Source organism: Chamaea fasciata, unplaced genomic scaffold (genome assembly GCF_029207755.1).
Source record: "Chamaea fasciata isolate MVZ Bird 193981 ecotype frontalis unplaced genomic scaffold, bChaFas1.0.hap1 SCAF_30, whole genome shotgun sequence".
In the NCBI taxonomy this organism is placed as follows: Eukaryota; Metazoa; Chordata; class Aves; order Passeriformes; family Sylviidae; genus Chamaea; species Chamaea fasciata.
The window spans coordinates 45,042-71,001 of NW_027094115.1; the positions used below are offsets into that span (position 1 = coordinate 45,042).

The window sequence follows — 25,960 nt, forward strand, 5'->3', positions numbered from 1 at the left end:
CCTTTTCTCCTGCTTTTTGGGGATGTCCCTGGGTGCCCCCCCCGTCACTTTTGGGGATTCCCAAGTGCTCCCTCCTTCCCTCGCCCCCCCACTCTGGGGGTCTCCCAGCTCCCTTCGCCCCCTTCATTTTGGGCGTCTCCCAGTCCCCCCCTCTCATTTTGGGGGTCTCCCAAGTGCCCCCCTCACCATCCCCCATTTTGGGGGTCTCCCAGGTTTCCCCCCTCCCACTTTGGGGATCTCTGAGCCCCCCCCCCCTCCCTTTGGGGGGTCTCCCAAGCGCTCTGTCCTTTCCCCCCAATTTTCCCAGGTTCCCCCTTTCACTTTGGGGGTCTCCCACCTGCCCCCCCCACCCTTTTGGGGGTCTCTCCCTTTCCCCCCCCGTTCTGGGCGCCCCCCCAGACGCTCAGCACACTGTGGGGCGGTGCGGGGGGTTTATTCCGGGGGTGCCCCCGGGTGTCCCCCCCAGCCCGGGGGGGGCTCAGGGGAAGGCGATGGCGCCCAGGGGGGGCAGCGGCTCGGAGGGGGGGGGTCCCGCGGGCCGGGGGGGGCTGCCGGGGCCCCCCGTGGTGGCCGTACTGGAACTTGAGGCGCAGCTCGCCCAGGCGGGAGCGGGGCAGGATGTCGGGGATCCACTCGATGGTGAACGGCGTCGGCTCCTTCTGCGTGGGGGACGTGTGGCCTGCGGGTGGGGGGACACGGCGGCGTGGCTGCTGCGGGGCCCGGCCCCGGGGAGGACCCCCCCGGCCTCGGGGACACCCCCTCTTCCTGTCCTTGGAGTCCCCCAACCCTTTGGGACCCGCCCTTTGCTCCTGCCTTGGAGCCCCCTGGGTTGTGTCCATCCCAACCCTATGGACACCCCTTTTCCTGTCCCATGGAGCCCCCAGGGGTGTCTGTGACCCCCCACCCTCTGGGACCCCCATTTTCTTCCTTTCTCTGAAGCTCCTCTATGCCCTGAACCCCCTTTTCCTGTCCCTTGAAGTCCTCCCACCTCTGGGACCCCCTCCCTTGAAGCCCCCCAAACCCTGAACCCCCTTTTCCCCTCCCTTGGAACCCTCAGGGGTGTTTGTGTCCCCCCAACCCTTTGGGACCCACCCTTTGCTCCAGCCTTGAAGCCCCCTGGGTTGTGTCCATCCCAACCCTATGGAAACCCCCTTTTCCTGTCCCACGGAGCCCTCAGGGGTGTTTGTGTCCCCTCAATCCTATGTGGAGTTGGGACCTCCCAGGTGGGTTTTGGGGTCCCACCCTGTTCCTCTTTGGGGCTGTTTTGGGGTCCCACTCGGCCCTTTCTGAGGAGTTTTTGGGTTCTCTCCCCTGCCCCTCCCGGCTGGGTTTTGGGGTCATGCTTTGCCCCTCCCGGGGGCTGTTTTGGGGTTTCACCCTGCCCTTTCTGAGCACTGTTTTGGGGTCACACCCAGTTCCTCCCAGCTGGGTTTTGGGATCATGCTGTGTCGCTCCCGGGGGCTGTTTTGGGGTCCCACCCTGTGCCCCTCCTGTGGGTGTTCTGGGATCCCCCTGTACCCCTCCCAGGTGGGTTTTGGGGTCCCCCCGTGCCCTTCCCAGGTGGGTTTTGGGCTCCCCCGAGGCTCACCGACTTTGAGGAAGGTCTGCAGCTCCAGGGGCCGCAGCGGGGGCTGTCTGTCGTGCGGGCCCAGCCCCTCGGGCAGGCTCTCCACCTCCACCCGCGGGCTGCGGAAAGGCTCGTACGAGCCGTCCCTGTTCTGCACGAAGCTGCGGGTGATCTCCAGCGGCACCTGCGGGGCGGGCAGCGCTCAGCCCCGGCCCCACCGCGGGGCTGCGGGGGGGCTCCGCGGGCCGTTTCCCGGCCTTACCTCGGGCGTGTCGAAGATCTGCTTCACCTGCAGCACGTTGGTGATGTGCCAGGTGTACTTGGAGAAGGTGCCCAGGGGCAGCGCGTCCCTGCGCACGAAGGCTGCGGGGAGGGGCCCGGGGGGGGCTTCAGCCCCTGGGCTCTTTCCCCACTTTTTATCAGCCCTCTGTTCCCCCTCTCTTTAGTTTTCCTCTCCTTTCCCCCACATTTTTTGCCTCTTTCTCCTCATTTTTTTTTGCCTTTCTCTCATTTATTGCCTCTTTTCTTCCTTTTTTGCCTCTTCCCCCCCTTTTTTCCTTTTCCTCCCCCTCCTTCACCCTTTCCCCTCTTTCTCCCTTTTTTGCCTCTTTCCCCCCTTTTTGCCTTTTCCCCCTCCTTCACCCCCTTTTTCCCCTCCCCTTTTTGCCTCTTTCCCCCTTTGTCTTTTCTCCCTTTCTGTCCCTTTTTGCCTTCCCCTCCCTTCATCCCTTTTTCCCTTTTTTTGCCTCTTCCCCCTTTTTTTTTTACCTTTTTTCCTCCTTTTTTGCTTCTTTTCTTCCTCCTTCCCCCTTTTTTACCTATTTTCCCCCTCTCTTACCTCTTTCCCCCTTTATCTCTTTCCTCCCTTTCTGTCCTCTTTTTGCCAAGAAAAACCCAGGAACCCTCGGGGCAGCTTGGATTCCTCTCCATGCCACCAAAACCCCCAAAGCTCGGCTCCCAGCGGGGTTTTCCCGTGGTTTTTTCCATGTTTTTTCCCCTTTTTCCTCACCCGTGGTGGAGTTGGGGAGTCTCTTCTTGCCGCTACCGCTGGAGATCCTCTGCTGCAGAGCCTCGAAGAAGGACTGGGGGATGTGGAACACCAGCGGCTCTGGGTGGCCTGGGGGGGCACAGAGGGCTCCCAAATTCCCATCCCAAAGTGTCCCTGGGGATGAATTCCCAGGGAAAGTCTGGGATTTGGGGGCTGTCCCTTCCCTGTGGCTGTTTGGGTGGTTTGGGGGGTCACTCTGGTCAGCGGGAGGCGGTGGTGGGAGCTGTGGATGGTGAGGAGAGGGTGGTGCCAAAACGGCATCAAAAGTGTTCCTAAAGTGGCACCAAAAGTGTTCCCAAAAAACGGACACAGTGCTCCCAAAATGGCACCCAAAGTGCTCCCAAAACGGCACCCAAAGTCTTCCCAAAAAGACACCAAAGCATCCCCAAAAAGGGACACAGTGTTCCCAAAATGGCACCAAAAATGCTCCCAAAGTGGCACCAAAAGTGTTCCCAAAAAGGGACAGAGAGTTCCCCAAAGGGCCCCAAAAGAGCTCCTGAACTGGCCCCAAAAGTGTTGCCAGAAGTGAACACAGTGTATCCAGAACAGCTCCAACTCTTCCCAAACAGCACCAGAAGCGCTCCCAAAAAGGGAGACGGTATTCCCAAAACGGCACCAAAAGTTCCCCAAATGTCCCCCAAAGAGCAGAGGGGCTGGAGAACCCTGGGCCCCCGAGCTGCAGGTGGGGTGTCCCCTGGTTGGGGCAGAGGGACAGCATCCCCCCCTCCGCCCTCGATGTGACCTGGAAATCCCAAAGAACCTCCCGGGGGAACCTCCCCGTCCTGGGAGGACACTCACCCTCAAACTGGTAGTGCATGGTCTGGTGGATGCGCTCTGTGACGCTGCCCAGCCACTCCTGGAAGGACAGGGACACCTGGGACTCGTCCAGCACCTGGGGACAGCCTGCAGGGACAGGGACACTGCGATGTCACCCTGTCCCAAACCTGGGACACCTGGAACTCATCCAGCACCTAGGGACAGCCTGCAGGGGACAGGGACACTGCGATGTCACTGTGCCCCAGACATGACCCCCCAGAGCTCTGTGACACTGTGACATTGCCCAGACACTCCAGGAAAGACAGGGACACCTGGGACTCATCCAGCCTGCAGGGGACAGGGAGGGACACTGGGATGTCACCCTGCCCCAAACTTGGGACTCATTCAGCACCAGGGGACAGCCTGCAGGGGACTGGGACACTGCAATGTCACCCTGCCCCAAACTTCAGCCCCCAGAGTTCTGTGACGCTGCCCAGCCACTCCTGGGACACCTGGGACTCGTCTAGCACCTGGGGACAGCCTGCAGGGGACAGGGACACTGCGATGTCACCCTGTCCCAAACCTGGGACTCATCCAGCCTGCAGGGGACAGTAAGGGACACTGGGGTGCCACCGTGCCCCAGAGCTCACGCAGGCAGCCTGGGGGTGTCAGTGGGAGCTGAAGCAGCCCGGGGTGGGATGGGCGAGACCCGTGTCAGGGGAAATCAGGAAACCGAGGGTCCCGGGCCCATTCGCAGGCAGAACCGAAGGCAGGAGGGGGAAAGCCCCAGGCCAAGGCTGCTGCCCCGGCACAGGGCGATGCCAGCGAGGAGATCCCCACTGGGATGTGGGGAAACCCACGGGGTTTCGTGGTGCTGGGGGGACCTTTCCTCTCCCAAGCATCCCACAGAACCCTGGCAGAAATAAATAACTCATGGAATGTGGGAATGGCTTGGGTTGGAAGGGAGCTCAAAGCTCATCCTGATCCACCAGGGACAGCTTCCACAAGACCAGCCTGGAACAACTCCAGGGACATCCAGTGCTTTTTTTCCTAAAATCCCATCTAAACCTGCACATCCTGGGTCGGTTTGGGGTGCAAAGGACCTCAAAGCCCATCCAGTCCCAATCCCAACACCTCCCACTGTCCCAGGTGCTCCAGCCAGGCCTTGGGCGCTGCCAGGGATCCAGGGGCAGCCACAGCTCCTCTGGGTATTCCATCCCAGCCCAGAATTCCTTCCCAAGCCCCACACCCACCCTGCCAACCCAGCGCTGGCAGCGCCCCGGGGCTCACTCACCGTGTCTCCTCAGTGAGGAGGAGGAGGATGAGGATGAGGCGACGGGCGGCTTCCTCAGGCTGCCCCTCCTGGGGCCGGGCAGCGCCGGCTCTGGGGCCAGCAGGGGCCCGGGCAGCTGCGGGCCTGAGGGAGGGACTGTCACCACCCGGAACTGCCTGTCACCTCCCTGCCGGGGGCCTCAGCCCCACACCGCCACCAGTGACCCCACACACAACCATCAGTGACCCCACACACCATCAGTGACCCCACACACAACCATCAGTGACCCCACACACCATCAGTGACCCCACACACAACCATCAGTGACCCCACACACAAACATCAGTGACCCCACACACAACCATCAGTGACCCCACACACCATCAGTGACCCCACACACAACCATCAGTGACCCCACACACCATCAGTGACCCCACACACCATCAGTGACCCCACACACAAACATCAGTGACCCCACACACAAACATCAGTGACCCCACACACAACCATCAGTGACCCCACACACAAACATCAGTGACCCCACACACAACCATCAATGACCTCACACCATCAGTGACCCCACACACCATCAGTGACCCCACACAACCATCAGTGACCCCACACAACCATCAGTGACCCCACACAACCATCAGTGACCTCCTGGCCCTGGGGCAGGTGACACCTAACACCTGGAGCAGTTCCAGAGGCTCCACAGCTGGATCTGACCACATGGGGGAATTTCAGCTCCCACCCACCCCACAGCCCAACACCTGAGGCTGCTCCAGAGGCTCCACAGCTGGGTCTGACCCCATGGAACTGCTCCAGAGGTTTTAACAGCTGGATCTGCCCCCCAGAACTGCCCGGGGGGGACTCCAGCCCCCAGGCACCCCAGAGGCCTCCCCAGGACACTCACCTGGCCCCAAGTCCTTCCTCCTCCTCTTGGCCCTGGCAGCGGCCGCCCCCCGGGCCCGCGCCGTGGGGCCGCGCAGCAGCTGCGGGATCACCGTCCCCTTCAGACCTGGGGACAACAGCGGGTCCCTAAAAACGTCCCCACCACGGCCCAGGGGACACAGTGACCGCCCAGAGCACTCAAGTGTCCCCAAGGAGCCCCCACACTGCCAAGAGGCTCCTTTAAAGGGGAGGGGGAATTTTATCCTGCCTCTACAGTGCCCAAAAAATGGGTTTTCACCTTGGGCTGTGTGGGGTTATTGGGGGGCGGCTTTGGGGGAGTGGAATCCCCTCAATGGTGCGAACACTGCTGTGGGAGGGGTTTTGGGGAATGAACCCCAGATATTCCTGCTGTGGGGTCAGGGGATGAACCCCAGATATTCCTGCTGTGGGGTCACAGGGAATGAACCCCAGATATTCCTGCTGTGGGGTCACAGGGAATGAACCCCAGATATTCCTGCTGTGGGGTCAGGGGATGAACCCCAGATATTCCTGCTGTGGGGTCACAGGGGATGAACCCCAGATATTCCTGCTGTGGGGTCAGGGGATGAACCCCAGATATTCCTGCTGTGGGGTCACAGGGGATGAACCCCAGATATTCCTGCTGTGGGGTCACAGGGAATGAACCCCAGATATTCCTGCTGTGGGGTCACAGGGAATGAACCCCAGATATTCCTGCTGTGGGGTCACAGGGAATGAACCCCAGATATTCCTGCTGTGGGGTCAGGGGATGAACCCAGATATTCCTGCGGTGGGAGGTGTTCAGTAGGAATGAACCCCAGAGATATTCCTGTGGTGGGAAGCATTTAGGGGAGATGGCCCCAGAGGCTGCTTTGGGATGAGGTTGAGAGTTTCCAGCCCTGGAAAGGATCCCCACCCCAGTGGGATGAGCCCCCCTGGCGCCCCCTCTGTGCTCCCCCACAGGCAGGAGCTGTGGGATCAGCCCCCCAGAGGGAACAGCTCCCCACAGAGCTCTGTGCTCACAGCGGGACGGGAACAACCCCAATCCCCACGTGCTTGGGGACCACGGAACAGCGGCTGGGAGAGCCCAGGCTGGCGTCTGGGGTGACCCCAACCCCTGAAGCCCCCAAACCCCCCGTGCCCCTTCCCACCACCAGCATCAGAGGCGAGGAACTCGGCGAACTCCTGGGCCAGGCTCTCGTCGCTGGCGAAGGCGCAGATACAGGCCAGGAAGTGGATGCAGCGTGCGGGGGGCGACTCTTCCTCCTCCTCCTCCTCTTCCTCCTCCTCCTCCTCCTCCCCCTTGGCCTGGCCGTGCCGGGGCGCCCGGCAGGCGCAGGAGAACCGTCTCTGCCCGAAGCTGGCGTGCAGATAGCCCAGGCTGTGCCTCTGGCTGGCCTTACACTTGACCACCAGCACGCTCTTGGTGACCCTCTGCACCAGCGGCCCCGTGGGCTCCGTGGCCAGCTCCCACAGGCTCTGCTTGGCCTCGGCGGGCGCCTGCACGGCCGCCAGCACCGAGCTCTTGAGCGGCAGCGGCGTGGCCTCGGCCTGGCAGCCCAGGGCCAGCTGCACGTGCTGGCACCGCCCGTCGGCCGCCGCCTTGGCGCAGGCGGGCGCGTGGCAGCGCCCCGAGGCCGGCTGGGCCCCCGGGGCGCCCTCGGGGCTCTGCGGGGAGGGCTGGCACGGCCCCAGCTGCACGAAGCAGCGCGAGTGGCGCAGACGCACCGAGTAGAGGCGGCCCTGGGCGCCGCCGAGGACGCGCACGGCGTCGGCGCCGGGCGGGCGGCGGGCGGCGGCGCGGAACACGGCCCCGCAGCTCTTGTTCTTGCAGCTCAGCCCCCGCGTGCCGTTGTAGGTGCCGCAGCCCGGGCAGCGCCGGATGCCGCGCAGAGTGGCCTTGCCCAGGTCGGACAGGAAGGACGGCGCTTTGGCTCGGGCCCCGCACGGATCCATGGCGCTGGGGAGGGAGAGCGGGGTTACAGCGGGAGGCTGATGGGGTGTGGGACCCCCGTGGTCACCCTGAGAGTCCCTGTGCCACCCTAAGAGTCCCTGTGCCACCCCAGTGCTCACCCTGTGAGTCCTTGTGTCACCCCAGTGCTCACCCTGAGAGTCCCTGTGCCACCCCATTGTTCACTCTGAGAGTCCCTGTGTCACCCTGAGAGTCCCTGTGCCACCCCAGTGCTCACCCTGTGAGTCCTTGTGTCACCCCAGTGCTCACCCTGAGAGTCCCTGTGCCACCCTGAGAGTCCCTGTGCCACCCTGAGAGTCCTTGTGCCACCCCATTGTTCACTCTGAGAGTCCCTGTGTCACCCTGAGAGTCCCTGTGCCACCCCAGTGCTCACCCTGAGAGTCCCTGTGTCACTCTGAGAGTCCCTGTGCCACCCCAGTGCCACCCTGAGAGTCCCTGTGTCACTCTGAGAGTCCCTGTGCCACCCCAGTGCCACCCTGAGAGTCCCTGTGTCACTCTGAGAGTCCCTGTGCCACCCCAGTGCCACCCTGAGAGTCCCTGTGTCACCCCAGTGCTCACCCTGAGAGTCCCTGTGCCACCCTGGCAGCCCTGATGTCACCCTGCCTGTGCCTGTGCCACCCTGATAGTCCTGATGTCACCCTGATAGTCCCTGTGTCACCCCAACGGCCACTGTCTGTCTCTGTGCCACCCTGCCAGTGCCTGTCCAGCACTTGGGGACATTTTAGGGGGACAGGAGCTTCAGGATCACCAGGTCCAACCCTGACCGTGTCCCCAAGCGCCACATCCACGGACAAACCCCCCCGGGGACGGGGACTCTGCCCCTGCCCTGGGCAGGAAAACTTAATCCAACCTGAACCCCCCGGCAGAGCCTGAGCCCGTTCCCTCCTGTGCTGCCACTTGTTCCCCGGGAGCACAGCCCGACCCTCAGCTGGTGTCACCCTCCTGTCCCCCTGGGGTCCCCACGAGCCCTTTGTCCTCAGCCTGAGCCCCACCAAGCCTCGTCCCCGTCCCTCTCCCGGTCCCCACGTCCCCCTCAGGGCCAGGCCCGGGGGTCTCTCCCCTCACGGTCAGGCCCCGGGGGTCTCGTCCCCGCCCCTCACCGGCGTCTCCCGGTGTTTCCCAGCATCCCTCACAGCCCGTGACGTCACCTCCGCCGCCGGGCCCGCCCCGGTACCTGCGCTCCGTTACCGCCGCCGGGAGCGCCGTGAGGGGGGCTCCACTTCCGCCACCGGCGCGCTCCTATTGGTCCGTTGGCACCACGTGCTGCGCCGCGAGGGCTGCTGGGAGTTGTAGTCCAAGGAGGAGTTAAACAGCCCGCGACGCTTGGACTACAACTCCCATCAGCCCCCGCAGTGCGAATTCCCCAATTTCCCTTTTTCTCCTCCAAATTTCGCTCTTTCCTCCCCCAAATTCCGCTTTTCCCCCACCAAATCCCACCAGCTCCACCCGCCCCCTCTCAACGCCAACGCACCACCACACGACAAAACACAGCACACGAGCAGCTCAGTTTTTTTCATTTTTCCTTTTTTTTTTTTAAAAAAAAGTTTTTCGTATTTTTTTCCATTTTTTGTGAGTTTTTTTGTGTTTTTTTGTTTTAAAGGCTGGGCGAGAGGTAGGATAGAAAAGGGCGTTTTTTGGCCTCTGACAGATAAGGTTGGGGAGCTCTTCTCACCTTTCACTCCCTTGTGAAACAACACCTGGGCTACTTGAGGGAAATTTTTTACACAATGGATTAAAAACTTTATATTCCAAAGAGATTATCTCATATCCACCAAAAAAAAAAAAAAGGACAAAAAAAAAGGGGGGGGGGAAGATCTGAGGCATAAATCACATCCAAAGACTCCGTGTCCTACCTTTAAATAAGGAAAACGTACAAAAGTGGCCGAAGGTTGTGCAAAAAATTCTTCCATTTGCTCTTAATATTTTACAGAATCAGTACAGGAAAATGTAGAAATCAGTAAAAAAATTAAAAAAAAACAGCAAACAACCAAGCCCCGGAGGGATCTGTCACGTTTTAGCAACAGGAATTTTGCTGTCCCAGGGTGGGAATCTTGGCTCACGTGGGGAGAGCTGGGCACTTTCAAGTCCCTTTTTTTTTAAAAAAAAAAATTATTTTTGTGGGTTTTTTTTAATATTTTCCCCAGCATAAGGCAAAAAACCCCGACCCTGAAAAACACACTGAGATCCACAAAAATATGATGTAAACGAAGGACTAATCTTCCAAAAACAAATAAAAAAAAACCTCCCCCCGTTGGAGGGATGCTCCAAGAGGCTCCTTTAAAACAGAGGGTGTGAAGCTGGAGGCAGCTCCACACTTTTGGCTTCTTTTGGGGTCGTTTGTTTTGTTTTTTTTTTCCCCCAGCTGTTTTTGCTTTTTCTGAGGAAAAAAAAAACAAACCAAAAAACTGGAAAACAAAGAAAAAAAAGACAAAAAAAAAAAAAAAAGAAAACAAAACAAAACAAACCCCCCCCCCAAAGATGACTTTGTGCAATTCCTGCCCCCCGATTTCTCAGCTAAAGGCAGCGAAGTTCCCTGGGCAAAATTTTTGTGTTTCTAATAAAATAAAAAAAACCAACACGCATCCAAAAAAAAAAAAAAAAAATCAATAATTATAATAAAAAAATAACGACGAGGAGAGAAAAGGCGGCGGCGGCGGCGATCCAGCATTTGTGTTCTGGGGGTGAGGAGGGAGGCGTTTCTGTGACGTCTGAAGGCTGGGGGGGCTGTCCCATGATGGGTGGTGGCTCTGGGGGGCTCAGGGGGTCTCGAAGCCCACGCGGAAGCCGGGCTGGGGCGGCACCACGGCCGGGCCGTTCTGCGCCGGCTGCACGCCGTAACCCGCGCCCAGCCACGGAGCTGACGACTGGCTCTGCCTGCGTGGGGTGGAGAAAAGCTTTTAGGGGTGGTGGAATCGTCAGGGGAAAGGGGAGGGAAGGTGTTTGGTGGAGGTTTGGGGGGGGGAGGGTTGTCGCTCTGTTGGGGGGGACTCGCCCTGGTGCGGCTCTGAGGTGCAAAGATCGATTCCCAAAAGGGGATAAAATCTGGGATTGGAACAGCTCTGGGTTCACACAAACCCTTGCTGGGGTGTCCCCATCTCACTGCGGCTTGGAGGTGCAAAGATTGATTCCCAAAAGGGAGAAAATTTGGGATAAAAACACTCTGGATCCATTCAAAGTCCCATTGGGATGTCCCCACCCCTGCTGGGATGTCCCCATCCTGGCTGCAGCTCTGAGGTGCAAAAATCCCTTCCCAAAGGGAATAAAAATTGGGATAAAACCACTCAGGATTCACCCAAACCCCTGCTGGGCTATCCTTACCCCACTGCAGCTGTAAGGAGCAAAAATCCCTTCCCAAAGGGAATAAAAATTGGGATAAAAACGCTCATGACTGACACAAAGCCCTGCTGGGATTTCCCCACCCCACTGCAGCTCCGAGGTGCTAAAACCACATTCCAAAGGAGATAAAACTTGGGCCAACCCCCAGGGGACTCACCCGAAGCCCTGCTGGTTCCAGGCCTGGCCGTAGACGCCGTAGGTGGGCACCTGCCACCCGTTGGGCACGTACTGGCCCAGCTGGGCCCCGCCGTACCACTGCCCCCACTGCCCGTAGGCCGGCGGGTAGCTCAGCTGGCCCTGGGGACAACACGGGGCATGGTCAGGAGGCGGAATCTGGGAATTCTCACCCCCTGGGAGCATGTGGCTGGTCTGAGCTGGCCATGGAGGCTCCCAGGGCAGAGGTTTGCCGGGAATTCCATCAAACCCTTCCAAATGTCACATCCAACTGTTCCCAGTATCCCTCCTATGCTTTCCCAATATCCCATCAAACCCTTCCCAGTATCCCATCACACCCTTCCCAGTATCCCATCAAACCCTTCCATCCATCCATCCATCCATCCATCCATCCATCCATCCATCCATCCATCATCCATCCATCATCCCTCCATCATCCATCCATCCATCCATCCCTCCCATTCCCACTTCCCAGCCAATTATCAGGTGACTAATTATCAGCTGCAGGGGCTCCCTGACCTGCTGGACAGGGCTGACCATGTCGGGTGTCTCCTTGCCCCAGTAACACTTGACCACGTGGCCCTCGATGGTGGTGCCGTTGACAGAGACGATGGCGTGGGCAGCGCTCTCGTGGGAATTGAACCTGTCGGGATGAAATTGGGAATGTTTATTGGGATATTTCTTGGGAATGACTCCATGCTGAATGTGAAATCAGTCTCTCAAGCATTTAATCCCAGCTCTAACAGGAAATCAGATAAGAACCTCCACATTTTAATGGTGTCCTGTGTGGGGAGGACAATAAGTGGATCTAATCCGTTTACTGAAGAAAGAAACAGATCTTTGCCATTTATTAAAGAAGGAAATGAAGGGATCCCACCCGTTAATGAATGAAGGGATCTTTCCCAATTAGTGGAGAATGAAATAAAAGGAGTATTTCCCAATTACTGCAGGAATCTAACATCCTACCATTTTTAGAAGATGGAAACGAAGGGACCTTACCCATTTATTGAAGGAGGAAATGAAGAAGGAAATTAATCTCTCTCCCATTTAGAGAGCCCTGTGAGAGCCAGGACCTCCCTGAAGAAACCCAGAGCAAACAGAACCCCCCCGTGGCCATTCCCACCTGACGAAGGAGTAACCTTTATCCGGGAACACTCGGATCTCCATGATCTGCCCGAAGGGGGAGAAGGTCTGGCGCATCAGCTGCTCTGGAGCAGGAAGGACAGAGAGAGAGCAGCGTGAGGCACCCGTGGGTGACACGGGGACAGCTGCCACGGGCTGGGGTCACACGGTACCTGTGAGGCCCGAGGTGACCCCCCCGCAGTACACGGTGCAGTTGCTGGGGCTGGACTGAGTGACCACCTCGTCGTAGGACAATTGTTTGGTGTTTGCTGCAAGAGATTGGAGGGGATTTTTGGTTTTCCAAGGGGTGGGGATGGGATTTGTGGGGGAGTTTTAGTCCTGACTGGAACAGGATGTGGAACGACCTATAAATCTTTATAGGGACACCTCAGAGCTCCTTCCAGGGGTTAAAGGGGCTCCAGGAGAGCTGGGGAGGGACTGGGGACAAGGGATGGAGGGACAGGACACAGGGAATGGCTTCCCACTGGGAAAGGGGAGATTGGGGTGGGAATTTAGGAAGGAATTCCTGGCTGGGAGGGTGGGGAGGGGTTGAGATGGAATTCCCAGAGGAGCTGTGGCTGCCCCTGGATCCCTGGGAGTGTCCAAGGGAGAAGGGAAAGGCTCCAGGGAGAGCTCAGAGCCCCTTCCAGGGGTTAAAGGAGTTCCAGGAGAGCTGGAGAGGGGCTGGGGACAAGGGACGGAGGGACAGGACACAGGGAATGGCTTCCCACTGGGAAAAGGGAGATTGGGGTGGGATGTGGGGCAGGAATGAGGGTGGGAGGGGCTGGGCTGGAGTTCCCAGAGGAGCTGTGGCTGCTCCATCCCTGGCAGTGTCCCAGGCCAGGCTGGAGCCCCCCGGGACAGGGGAAGGTGCCCCAGGCCCAGGCAGGGTTGGGGTGGGATAGGCTCCGAGGTCCTTCCCACCCCAAACCCTCTGGGATCCCCCAGCCCAGGGCTGGCAGGGCCCGGGGGGGCACCTACTCTCATAGGTGCTCTTGGGAGCCGGCGGTTTCCTGGTGGCCCAGTTGGTCCGGATCTGCCGCCCCCCGAGCCACTGCCCCCCCATCTGCTGGATGGCGTTCTCGGCGTCCTGGAGGGGAGACAGGGAGAGAAAGACCCCACTGACCCCACTGCTGGCACCCCCTCCTGTGGGACAGAGCCACGGGGTGACCCCGCTGCCCTCCTGAGTGACCCTGGATCCCTGGGAATGTCCCTGAGTGACCCTGGATCCCTGGCAATGTCCCCACTGCTGGCCCCCCTTCCTGTGGGACAGAGCCACGGGAGTGACCCCGCTGCCCTCCTGAGTGAACCTGGATCCCTGGGAATGTCCCTGAGTGATCCTGGATCCCTGGGAATACCCCAGTCTGGAACCCTCCTGTGGGACAGAGCCACAGGAGTGACCCTGGTGTCCTCCTGAGTGACCCTGGCAGTGTCCCAGGCCAGGCTGGACGGGGCTTGGAGCACCCTGGGACAGTGGGAGGGGTCCCTGCCCATGGCAGGGGTGGCACTGGATGGGGTTTAAGGTCCCTTCCAACCCAAATCTTGCAGGGATTCCGTGATTTCTGTGGATTTGTAAACAGAGAGATGTTTATAAACATTTCCCCCTGTTACAGGCAGGGAAACCAAAGTGAAAATCAGCTGGGGAAGATCCAGACTGTGACAGAGATGACCTGTTTATTGGAGAGGGAAATGAAAGGATGTAATCCATTTATTGAAGAGGGAAATGAAGGGATCTAATCCATTTACTGAAGATCCTTCCCATTTAATAAATGAAGGGATCCCTATCTTACCTATTTACTGAAGAGGGAAATAAAGGGATTTTACCCATTTATTGAAGGGGGAAATGAAGGGATTTTACCCACTTATTAAGAGGGAAATGAGGGGATTTTACCCATTTACTCAAGAGGGAAATAAAGGGACGTTACCCATTTACTGAAGGAGGAAATAAAGAGATTTTAACCATATACTGAAGGAGGAAATGAAGGGATTTTACCCATGTTTTGAGAAGGAAACCAAGGGCTCTTACCCATTTATTAAGAGGGAAAGGAAGGAATTTTACCCATTTAGTGAAGGAGGAAATAAAGGTATTTTTACCATTTACAGAAGAAGGAAATAAAAGGATTTTACCCATATTTTGAGGAAGGAAAGGAAGGGATTTTACCCATTTTCTGAGGAAGGAAACCAAGGGTTCTTACCCATTTATTGAAGAAGGAGACGAAGCCGTAGCCCTTGGACTTGCCCGTGGCCATGTCCTTGACCACCCGAGCGTCCCTGAAAGCACAAAGGGAACCAGCTCAGCCCCACAGCTCCAGCTCTCCCCTCTCCCCTCCACCAGCACCACACTCAAACCAACTCCTTTTCCACACGCAGCTGGGCTACAGGAGCAAAATTCAACTGAAAACGTGCAAATGGAGAGTTTCCCTAAGGAATTCACTGGTTCCTGCTGCCAGGAGAGGCACGAAGCAGCTGCTCCAGGACACTGCAGGAGCTGGGCTGGATCTCTGGAGCCATGCAAGGGTTTAAAATCTTATTTATCTGCCTGCTCGTTGCAAATGTTACATTGAAATGAATGGAAAATAAAAATAGTGATTTAAAAATAGGAATTGAAAGGCTCATGTTGCCTGCTGGCTGAATTCTTTCATTCTCAGGTTAATTTGTTACCCCCTTTTGTGGGCAGCTGTAAATTTTCAGGGATTTATATTTCAGAAATTACTGAAGAAAAGACATTTCAAGTCTTAAAACCACACATCAGATATCATTATCAAACAGAGATAATGACTGGAACTATGGGGTACAGGAAAAAACAGTGGGGAAAAAGGAATTAAAAGGATAAAGGTGAATAAAATTGATAAAGGTAAATAAAACAACATTTCCCCACTGTGAACTGTAGCCTGTGGTTTGCCATGGAATTCTGTCCATTCTTTAGAACAGCCAAAAAAAACCCCAAAAAACAAAAACCCCAAAAAACCAGTCAGGAAATGATGGAAGTGAAATCAGAGAACCCGGCAGAGCATGGGCACAGCGCTGAGAAGCCACATGGGCAGAAAGTTCATTAAGGCTCAGAGGTTTTAAGCTTAATTAACAGTAATTCTGGCACTCAGAGCCAGATGCCTTGAGGAAAATCCCTCTCCAAAGCAGCAGGAATATCTGTTTTCCTCTTTTTAATTTTCATTTTCCCAGAGTTTGGTAAAAGCCACTTTGGGGAGCTGAGCTGGGCTTGCTTGAGAGGGAAAGGGGAAAACACTCATCTCTGCTTCTCTCAGCTGAAAAATTTGGGAATAAATACTCAAGAACATGAAAAAAAACCCAGGAAAACATGAGCAGAGTGAGAGGATGTTTGACAGGGATTCAAACCAGCCAGAGGCCAAGAATTGCCCCCATTTCTCTCTGTGCTGATCAGGCCTCGAGGTCATCAATAAAAATTAGTTTAGCACCAGTAAAGATTCAAATGAAAGGAAATCAATCAGGAAATATTCCACTGGCAGCACATCTGCAGAGCCTGGTCACTGATGAAGCACAGCTGGAGAAGTCACTTCATTCAATCCCTCCTTTTTCCAGGTTAAATTTAAATAAGGAGAAAATCTGGGTTCTCTGGGGTTTGGAAAGAGAGTTCAAAAAGGAGAATTCTGCTTTTTTGGGGGGAAAAAACTTGAGTTTCAGGTTGGATGGTGAGTCTGAGCCAGCATGGATCCCTTCCTGTGAGCACAGGGACAGCTCTGGAAGGGAGAAAACTCCTCCAGGGGAGACGAGACAGAGGGCCTGGCCCCAGCTCGGGGCTCAGGAGGGAATTTGGGGGCTCTGGGGGGATTTTTTGGAAGGTGTTCAGTGACTCCAGGGAGGGGGAAACCCTCACACCAACACCTCATTCCAACTGTTACAGCCCCTCATCCCTTCCCTGCAGACACATCTGGCCAGAGGATGGAATTCCTGCAGTCCCATTCCTTCCCTGCAGCCACATCTGGCCAGAGGATGGACTCCTTCTGGTCAGAAGATGGATGAACTCCCTGGAGCCCCATCCCTTCCATCCAGAGGATGAACAAAATCCCTACAGCTTCATCCCTTCCATCCAGATCCCCTGGAGATCATCCCCTCCATCCAGAGGATGAACAAAATCCCTGGAGCTCCATCCTTTCCATCCAGAAGAAAAATTCCCTGTAGCTTCATCCCTTCCATCCAAAGCCCCTGGAACCTCATCTTCCTCCCAGACCCCCTGGACTCCTCCCTCCGCACTCCCCAGTGACCCTCAGCTGCACTCAGGGGATGCCTGAAGCAAAAACAAATCACATTTGGAGAACTTTTTAAAGCCTTCTAATAAAAGCAAATCAAGCTGCCATGAGAAGAGGAATAAACTGCAACTCCTGAGGGGGAAAGAAACAAACCCCAGACAACAAACCCCCAAACTTACTTCAATTAAAGGTTTCACTCCCCAACACCCCAAAGGGATGTGTGTTGTTAAACCAGCACCAAGAAACTCCAGTGTGTAGTAGAGATAGGAGGAGAATCCATGGATTTACCTTTGGAGCAGGGATGGAGAGGCTGGGTGGGACAGGGACAGCTCCCTGGGAATGTCCCTGCCCTGCTGGCACCAGCTCAGCCCCCTCAGCCCAAGGCTCTGGACAAATGTGTGGGGCCTCAGGACACGGGGGTGCTGCCCCGGTCAGTACTCCTAAAAAGGCTCATTCTGAGGGAAATGGGAATTCACTCCATTAAAAAAAATGTTGGATGAGGGTGGCTGGCACCAAAAATCCACCAAAAAGGGATTCAGGGCAGGGAGATGCGGAGGCCAGGGGCAGGATCTGGGTTTTCCAGCTTTGTTGGGAGAGCAGAACAGGAGCTGGCAGTGTGAGCAGCAGTGTGGGCCCTGCTCAGTGTCACAGAGCTGCCCCCACCCAGCACAGACACCTGGAAAAGACTCACGAGATCCTTCCAAAGGGAGCAAAGGCCGCTTTGATGTCCTCAGTCGTGATCTCGGGGCTCAGGTCTCCCACAAAGACGTGGAAATGATCTTGGGGGGAAAAGAGAAAGGAGGATTTAGTGGCTGAAGACACCCTCTGAGCAGAGCAGAGCAGAGCAGAGCAAAAAAACTCTTCTTAAAAACCCCTTTATTTAATTCACAACTGCCCAGGTTTGGGGTTTAATTCACAGTCACCCAGGTTTGGGGTTTAATTCACAGTCACCCAGGTTTGGGATTTAATTCACAACTGCCCAGGTTTGGGGTTTAATTCACAACAGCCACAGATTTGCACTAAATCCCTTCCTGATACTACAAGGAAATGGAAGGGAAGTACTTCCATTAAAAAATCAATGGAAAACAAACAAAAAAACCCCCAATTTAGCTGCAGGGAACACCCTGGAGAGCCACAATTTGATGTTTAAGAAGACACAATTACCTCGTGAACGCTGTGTGATGGCAAAGATCACATTTGCCCTGAAGTTCAATTAACACAAACACAATAAATAATTAGGATCCCAATCAAAACCACCCCCCCAGAGCTCTGGGTGGTGCATTTCTGTCCCAGAGCTTGCCCAGCTCGGGGCACAGGTGACACTTACTGCTGGTGTCTTTCTTCTGGCTGCTGGGGGTGGTGGCCCAGTTCACTTTGACCTCCTGCAAACGGGAATCACACATCAGATCTGGCAAACCCCAAAAAGCTCAGGCAGCTCCAGGGCTCCAATCTGATCCTACAGGGCACCCCCTGTGCAAGGCTGGGGTTAAAACTCGAGTTTAAGACATTTTTCTAGGGAGGTTTGTAATTAAATTAACAGGGCTAGAGCTTCCCTGTTCTGGGGGGGTTCAGCTGGAAAAGAAAAGGATCCAGGGAGAGCTTCCAGCACATTCCAGGGCCTAAAGGGGCTCCAGGAGAGCTGGAGAGGGACTGGGGACAAGGGATGGGGGGACAGGACACAGGGAATGGCTTCCAAATGTCTCAGGGGTGACTGTGAGGAGGATGGGAACACACTGATCAGTGATGCCTGTGACAGGGTAAGGGGCAATGGGCCTGGACTGAAACATGGGAAGTTCCACCTGAATATGAAGAAAAGAAGGAAAATATGAAAGAAAACTTTCCTTTGAGGCCTGGAAGAGGCTGTGGTATCTCCTGAGCAGACATCAGCTCCCTGCCTGGACACCACCTGTGCGCTCTGCTCTGGATGGACTCCGGCACAGGATCGGCTCCAGAGGGGCTTCCCAACCCCACCCACTGGAATTCTGTGACTTTTCTCCCAGTTCCACATCCTCAGCCCCAAGTTCCTCCTCAAACTCTGAATTTCTCCTCCCAACACCCTCAACACCTCCCAGTGCTCTGAAACTCCTCCTCCCAACAGCCTGAACTTCTCCCAACTGCCTGAACTTCTTCCAACACCCTGAACTCCTTCTCCCAACACTCTGAACTCCTCCTCCCAACACCCTGAACTTCTCCCAACACCCTGAACTCCTTCTCCCAACACCTTGAACTCCTTCTCCCAACACTCTGAACTTCTTCCAACACCCTGAACTCCTCCTCCCAACAGTCTGAACTCCATCTCCCAACACCCTGAACTTCTTCCAACACCCTGAACTTCTCCTCCCAACACCCTGAACTCTTCCTCCCACCATTCCCAACACCCTGAACTTCTCTCAGCACCCTGGACTCCTCTTCTGAGCCGTGTCCCTCTCCAAGCTCCACCCCAAAGGAAGAGGCTGCCATCTGCAGCCCGTCCCCTCCTCCCCAGCAGGATCCCCCCAGACTCACCCCGGAGCTCAGACCTTACCTTACCCATTATCTTCCTGCCGTTCATGGCCGCCAGCGCCGCCGCCGCGTGCCGGTGCTCGTAGAACTCCACAAAGCAGTAGGGATCATTGCCAGCTGTCTGAGACAGGGAGCGGCCGGGATCAGGGACACAGACCGGGATTGGGGACAGGGAATGGCCGGGATCAGGGACACAGACCGGGACTGGGGATATAGACCCAGGACTGGGGACAGGGAACCGCTGGGATCAGGGATAGAGACTGGGATTAGGGACAGGGAACAGCCAGGATCAGGGACACAGACCAGGACTGGGGACAGGGAACGGCCAGGATCAGGGACACAGACCAGGATTGGGGACAGGGAACGGCCAGGATCAGGGACAGAGACTGGGACTGGGGACAGGGAACAGCCAGATGAGGGACAGAGACCGGGATTGGGGATATAGACCCAGGACTGGGGACAGGGAATGGCCGGGACCAGGGACACAGACCGGGACTGGGGATATAGACCCAGGACTGGGGACAGGGAACCGCTGGGATCAGGGATAGAGACTGGGATTAGGGACAGGGAACAGCCAGGATCAGGGACACAGACCAGGACTGGGGACAGGGAACGGCCAGGATCAGGGACACAGACCAGGATTGGGGACAGGGAACGGCCAGGATCAGGGACAGAGACTGGGACTGGGGACAGGGAACAGCCAGATGAGGGACAGAGACCGGGATTGGGGATATAGACCCAGGACTGGGGACAGGGAATGGCCGGGATCAGGGACACAGACCGGGATTGGGGACAGGGAACAGCCAGGATCAGGGACACAGACACGGGATTGGGGACAGGGAATGGCCAGGATCAGGGACAGAGACCAGGACTGGGGATAGAAACCCAGGATTGGGGACATAAACCCGGTGCTCATAGAACTCCACAAAGCAGTAGGGATCATTGCCAGCTGTCTGAGACAGGGAGCGGCCAGGATCAGGGACACAGACCGGGATTGGGGACAGGGAACGGCCGGGATCAGGGATAGAAACCTGGGATCAGGGATATAGACCCAGGATTGGGGATAGAAACCTGGGATTGGGGATAGAAACCTAGGATTGGGGACAAAAACCTGGGATCAGGGATATAGACCCGGGATTGGGGATAGAAACCCGGGATTGGGGATAGAAACCTGGGATTGGGGACAGAAACCCGGGATTGGGGACAGAAACCCAGGATTGAGGACACAGACCCGGGATTGGGGACACAAACCCAGGATTAGGGATACAAATCCCAACTCTGCCTGCTCTGCTCAGCCTGACTGCTGACACCTCAACAGACAGGTTTTCTGACTCTACAGGGATTAACAACACCCCCCAGAGCTTTCAGTTGTGCCTTAGAAAGGTAAAATTATGGTAAAGAGTTTTTAAACTTCATTTGCAATCCTCCCTTGATTTAATGAGCTCACTGTCCCTCTTGGCAGCCCCACGTGGACAGGTTTTCTGACTCTACAGGGATTACCAATGCTCCCACAGCTCTCAATTCCACTTTAGAAAGGTAAAATTATGGTAAAGAGCTTTCAAAACCTCATTTGCAATCCTCCCTTGATTTAATGAGTCCATTGTCCCTCTCCATGCCCACCTATCCTTAAATTCACCACCAGGCACGTGCAGAAACGATGCCACAAACATCTGAGTGCATCTCCAGGTTTATTTGAGGTGGCTGTGCCCTGTTTCCAGAGGAATTCCCGGAGCCAGCAGCTCTGAGGAGAAGGGAAAGCAGAGGGTTCAGGCTCTTACATCCATGATCATCTTGCAGTTCTTGCAGGGTCCGATCTGGCTGAAGAGCTGCAGGATCAGAGCCTCGGTCACGTCCCTGGAGAGGTTCCCCACGTACCTGAGGGTCAAACACAGGCGTGGACACGGGTGTTGGACACACTGGGACATGGGGAGGGTGTGACAGGAGAAGGGGGAATGGCTTCCCACTGCCGGAGGGCTGAGTGAGATGGGATATTGGAATGGAATTCCCAGAGGAGCTGTGGCTGCCCCTGGATCCCTGGAAGTGCCAAAGGCCAGGCTGGAGCACCCTGGGACAGTGGGAGGTGTCCCTGCCCATGGCAGGGGTGGCACTGGGTGAGTTTAATGTCCCTTCCCACCCAAACTATTCCAGGATTCCTTGACTCTATGAACCTGACCTTCCAAACTGATTTCCCAGTAGAGAATCCAATTCCCATATCCCCACACTGAATTCCCAGTACAGAATCTCCAGTATCCATATCCCTATTATGATTTCCCAGTACAGAAATTCCCAATTCCCATATTCCTACGCTGACTGAATTCCCAGTCCAGATTCCAGTTCCCATATCCCTACTATGATTTCTCAGTCCAGAAATTCCAGTTCCCATATCCCTACACTGATTGATTTCCCAGTAGACTCCAGTTCCCACCTCCCTACACCAAATTCCCAATACAGAAATTCCAATTCCCATATCCCCACACTGACTCATTTCCCAGTCCAGAAATTCCAGTTCCCATATCCCCACACTGACTGAATTCCCAGTACAGACACTCCAGTACCCATCTCTCTATTACAAGTTCCCAGCACAGAAATTCCAATTCCCACATCCCCACACCACCATCCCTTCCCCAGCACCACGTCCCAGCTGCCCCAGCAGGCTCAGGCCGCTGTTTGACCACGTTTCACACAACATTTGGCCAGTTCCTTCCAAAGGTCTGAGGTTCTGGAAGCCCCAGATGTGCCTGGAACAGCCGAGCGCCAACGTGCTGGAGCTCACACATTCCCAGCTCGGGCACAAACACATCCCAAAACCCCACTCCCACCTGGGATTTTGGCTCCCTTGCCCACCCAGCCCATCTGTGACCCACGGGTGCCTGTTTTTGTTGTTGTTGTTGTTGAGGCCAAGTCATGGGGTTTTTATAAAAAGCCCAGGGAGAAACCTCAGCCCTCGAGGTGTGACCACAGAGGAACGCTCCGAGGGGAACTTCTGCCACGGGAATCCAGATCCCAGGCCTGAAAACACCAGCAGTGACCCCTGAGCTGCTGCCAGAGGGGCAAAGGGGCTGCAGGAAACAGCCAGGGGCAAATCCAAGCTCTGCTCACACTCCTGCTGCTGCTGGAGGTTTGCTTATGTGGGAAGGAGTGATTTTGTCAGAAATGGCTCATCCAGAGCCCTGGGTTAATTATTTGGACAACTGTTTTAGGCAGGACTGGGTTTGAAAAACCCGTTACAGGCTTTGTCTGACTCTAAGTGAGTGATTCCTGCACTTCTGACAAGATTCCTTCAAACCTTAAAGAAAGGAGGGATTTTTAGATTAGAACCCTTCATTAAGGTAATTAACACCAGGACATTCTCCCTCCAGCAAGTCCAGCTGAGAGTGGGACCAGAGAGGTTGGAAAAGCCCTCCGAGTCCAACCTCTGACCCATCACCACCTCATCAACCAGAGCACAACTAGCAAGGCCTCTCCTTAACTCCCTTTTTTATTATTATAATTATTTGGGTGACAAATCAATGGAAGCAGCAGAGTGACGAGCCTTGTGGCACCTTCTGGGTATAAATTAATGAATTTGTGACTGCAAGGTTCCCAAAGAGGGTGTCCACCCCCTGAGCTCTGCACTGATGCGATTTCAGACCAATGGATGGGTGTCTCCTGAGATAGTCCTGACTGACATATTCCTGAATATCCTGAGATATTCCTGAAATATTTCTGATATTCCTGAGATATTCCTGATATATTCCTCCTAAGATATTCCTGACCCCAGCACTGGCTTTAGCAGGTTTCAGGGAAGTGATTCCCAACAGCCCCACGACTTTCTGTGCTCCTGAAGGATCCACTGCAGGAATATCTGTGTGTGTGCCCAGGCAGATGGGGAACACCCGGAGCTGTGACCCCTCCTGTGCCACATTCCCTGACTTTTCCATGGAATTTTGCTGCAGCTCCGTGTCACACAGACAGGATCCAGCACTGCTGGGCCACTCACACAGCAATAACCCAGCACCAGGTGACCCAGCCAGGTGTAAGCCCAGCAGAGCTCAGTCCTGCCTCCTCCTGCACCTCTCCCACCCTCCCCTTCCCTGCTAATTGGACAAGAATCCAATTAACTGGATCGACTGGTTAATCAATTAGCTGGTTGATGACTCTGCAGAGGAAGGGCTGTGTTATCCAAGTTCATCTGGAGATAAAAGCCAAACCCAAGTGCTGCTTCAGCCCACAAATGAATTTAATTGAGGACACGTAGCCCACGTGCATCCGTGGCCAACATAAACCACAGGACCCTGTCACCTCCGTCACTTGCTGCTGAAAAGTGGCTTTCAGGGAAGGAACAGCCCCTGGGAGAAGGGGCTGCCTCTCCAGGAGTTCGTTGACACCAGGACAAAACAGCTCCTGAGGGAACACGGGGCTCTGCACGCTCCTCACAGCCACGGGTGAGGTGGGAAAGGCAAAAACAAGGAGTTACTGCCAGGAGTGTCTGCAGTCTGGTCCACAAAAACAACTGGGATGTGATGAGGAAGGAAAGGACAGGGTGCAGAGGGCCTTGAGAGCCCCAAAATCCCCACCCAGGGGGGTTTCTGGAGCGGAAATCCTACAGAACCCCCCCTGTGAGCACAGATTTAACATCCCCTAAACATGACCTGAGCTGCTCTTTCTGCCTTTGCTCCTTCTAAACCCTCCTGTGACACCCAGCTGGTGACAATTTCCTGCGTGACCCCAGAAAGCCGCTGGGAGGGAGTCAGAGAAACCCCACCCTGGATTAGCTCAGTCCTGAGCTGTGTTTTGAGGCAGGACTTGGTGATCCTGGAGGTCTTTTCCAGCCTCAGTGATTCCCTGTCTGTGCCAGCAGCAGCACCTGCTCCAGGACAGGGATGTGGGTTCCTTGTGATGCCTGAGGGTTTAATTTCATGTATTTCAGGTTCTGCGCTGCCCAGGGGTGCAGCTCTGAGCTCACAGTCAGTGTCACTCAGCTCCGCACACAGCAGGGACACAAAACAAATCCTTCTCCTGCTGCACACCAAGGACGACGTTCGGGCCCAAAAGCACAAACAAGGGTGGGCTGGAGGGAGGAACAAGGAGGATGGGACCTCACAACCTGCAGCTGGAACTGGACAATTAAACCCCGGAATGCAGCCACTTTGCGCCCATTTTGTGACTATTTTGTGTCCATTTTGTGACCACCTTGGGTGTAGCCCTGGCCAGGCTCTGTCCTGCCCAAGGTGTACCCTAGGTGTACCCTAAAGGCCTTTCAATAAATCTCTACTTTACTCTCCAGCTCTGCCCAGTCTCTGTCCCATCCCAGCCTGCTCAGGGCATCCCTTGGCACAGGCTGAGGCCGCCAGGCCCCGCAGGACCCTTGGGATGGGGGGGAAAACCTCACCCCAAATAAACACACAAACACCCTGCAGCTCTGTGTTTGCAGAGGCCAGGAATAGCTCCCAAAACGTGGGAAAACACCAGGAGTGGGGAGGCAGAGAGTGCTCAGTGCTCAGCACAGCTGGGGTGAGGACATCAGGGTCTTGTTGTCCTGCGGTCACTCGGCCAAGCTGTTTCCCAAGCCCTGGGGAGGGGCAGCACAACATTCCCTCACCTCGGAATGATTCCCTCTCTCCCTCCTGCTGCTGGCACTGGAGAACAAGGCTTCTATAGGTGGGATGGGAGGGTTGGAGCCTGATTGCCCTGATCCAAACAAGGGGAAGCTACTCCAGGTAACACCTGCCTGGGAAAAGGGAGGAAACACAGCCCAGGTGTGCGAAACAGTCAGGTGTGCACAGCACCGGCACCTCCTGCTAAAATCCACCCTAAAGCTGCCCTGACGTGGCTTTGTAATTCATTCCTTGGGAAGCAACAGGTTCAGAGAGTGTTTTGAACACGGGGACAAGCACTGGATTCACAGGTTGGTGCTGCTGCCCAGGGCAGTGGGGTCCAGCTGTCTGCCCCCCACACCCCCCAGGGCAAAATCCAGCCAGCTGCTCGCAAAAACCTCCGTGGGCCATGCACAATGACAGGATCCTCACCACGGAATGCTTTGGGGTGGGAAGGACTGGGATCGTTCCAGTTCTATCCCGTGCCACGGGCTGGGATGGGCTGGTGAGGGGGGCACACAGCCCTTTCCCTCCGGATGTGAGCGTGGGTGCAGCAGGGACGGGGGAACACCTTCCACACTGCCCTTCCCTCAGACGTGACCTGGGACAGGCTGGGGACAGAGGCACACATTTTCCAGACCCCCTTTCAATCCAGGAGAAGGGGGGACACACCTTCCAGACTTTTCCCTCAGGATGTGACCTGGGATGGACTGGGGAGAGAGGCACAGAGAGGCACACACTTTCAGACCCCCTTTCTATACAGGAGAAAGGGGGACAAACCTTCCAGACCACTTTTCCCTCCAGATGTGACCTGGGACGGGCTGGGAAAGGGGACACACCATCCAGACCCCTTTTCTCTCCACATGTGAGTTGGGATGTACTGGCGAAGGGACACACAGCTTCTACACAGCCCTGTCCCTCCAGATGTGAGCTGAAGGCCCAGGGTAACGCCCGGAGCGTAGGGCAGGCCGGCGGTGCCCAGCCCTGGGAACGGGGAAAGGGCAGGAATACCGCGGGAGCCGGGCTCCCCTCGCTGCCGGAGGGGGCCGGCCACCCCTGAGCCCTGGGCAGCACTGCGGGCGGCTGAGGCTCCGCGGCGGAGCTCTGAGGGGCCCGTCCGTGAGGCGACCCCGGGCCGCCCCTCCCCGCGGAGCCGGGAACAATAGGCGGTCTCGCCCCCTCCCCACTCACAGGGTCTTGGGCATTTCATCCTCCATGGCGCCGCCGCCGCCCGCCCCGGCTCTTCCCGCCCGCCGGGGCGGCCCCGTGAGCCCTGGGCAAGCCCGGGCAGCCCGAGCGGCGCCGGCCCCGCCGGCGGACGGTCCCGCGGCGGCTCCTCGCAAGATGGCGGCGGGCGGGCGGGCTGAGGGGCCGGGGGGGGGGGCGGGGGCGGGAACGCGCGTGCGCGGGGACAGCGCGGGAACGGCGCGGGCACGCGCGTCCGCGTCCGCTCCGCGCATGCGCGGCCGTGAGGGGAAAACCATCAAAGCGCCGAAAAT

General features: G+C 56.3%; 2 protein-coding genes across 6 annotated transcripts; both read right to left on the reverse strand.

The window, feature by feature from the left end:
• Positions 1 to 392: 392 nt before the first annotated feature.
• CUNH2orf42 (chromosome unknown C2orf42 homolog) lies at positions 393 to 8,735 on the reverse strand. Its single transcript, XM_066206235.1, is given in 10 exon segments — positions 393 to 508; positions 510 to 679; positions 1,589 to 1,751; positions 1,830 to 1,930; positions 2,577 to 2,684; positions 3,414 to 3,518; positions 4,666 to 4,788; positions 5,558 to 5,662; positions 6,705 to 7,513; positions 8,626 to 8,735. Coding segments are annotated over 10 exon segments (1,740 nt in total). The 5' UTR covers positions 8,652 to 8,735; the 3' UTR covers positions 393 to 478.
• A 299-nt stretch (positions 8,736 to 9,034) lies between these two features.
• On the reverse strand, positions 9,035 to 25,810 carry TIA1 (TIA1 cytotoxic granule associated RNA binding protein). 5 transcript variants are annotated; one of them, XM_066206252.1, is made up of 12 exons: positions 25,653 to 25,810; positions 20,664 to 20,760; positions 18,908 to 19,006; positions 17,711 to 17,765; positions 17,075 to 17,162; positions 14,353 to 14,428; positions 13,139 to 13,247; positions 12,331 to 12,426; positions 12,159 to 12,243; positions 11,555 to 11,678; positions 11,019 to 11,158; positions 9,035 to 10,399 (listed from the first exon to the last, which is right to left on the reverse strand). In XM_066206252.1, the coding sequence occupies exons 1-12, from the start codon at positions 25,676 to 25,678 to the stop codon at positions 10,282 to 10,284; spliced, it is 1,113 nt and encodes a 370-aa protein (XP_066062349.1). In that variant the 5' UTR covers positions 25,679 to 25,810; the 3' UTR covers positions 9,035 to 10,281. The 5 variants fall into 5 exon arrangements, with proteins under 5 accessions (XP_066062349.1, XP_066062348.1, XP_066062352.1 ...); XM_066206251.1 differs by lacking the exon at positions 25,653 to 25,810 and adding an exon at positions 25,242 to 25,372; XM_066206255.1 differs by lacking the exon at positions 25,653 to 25,810 and adding an exon at positions 24,467 to 24,592 and having other exon boundaries at positions 9,036 to 10,399; positions 18,908 to 19,002.
• Positions 25,811 to 25,960: the final 150 nt, after the last annotated feature.

Bases quoted from the DNA above. Each gene is read 5' to 3' on its own strand.
- TIA1 (XM_066206251.1), bottom strand. From the start codon at position 25,303: ATGGTGTGTCCCCTTTCCCAGCCCGTCCCAGGTCACATCTGGAGGGAA. The intron at 13,248-14,352 runs GTAAGAACCCTT...TCTCCCCTCCAG, and splicing joins TCTCCTTCTTCAATAAATGG to GACGCCGAGAACGCCATCCA. The intron at 11,159-11,554 runs GTCAGGGAGCCC...TGTTGTCCCCAG, and splicing joins TGGTCAGCCCTGTCCAGCAG to GGCCAGCTGAGCTACCCGCC.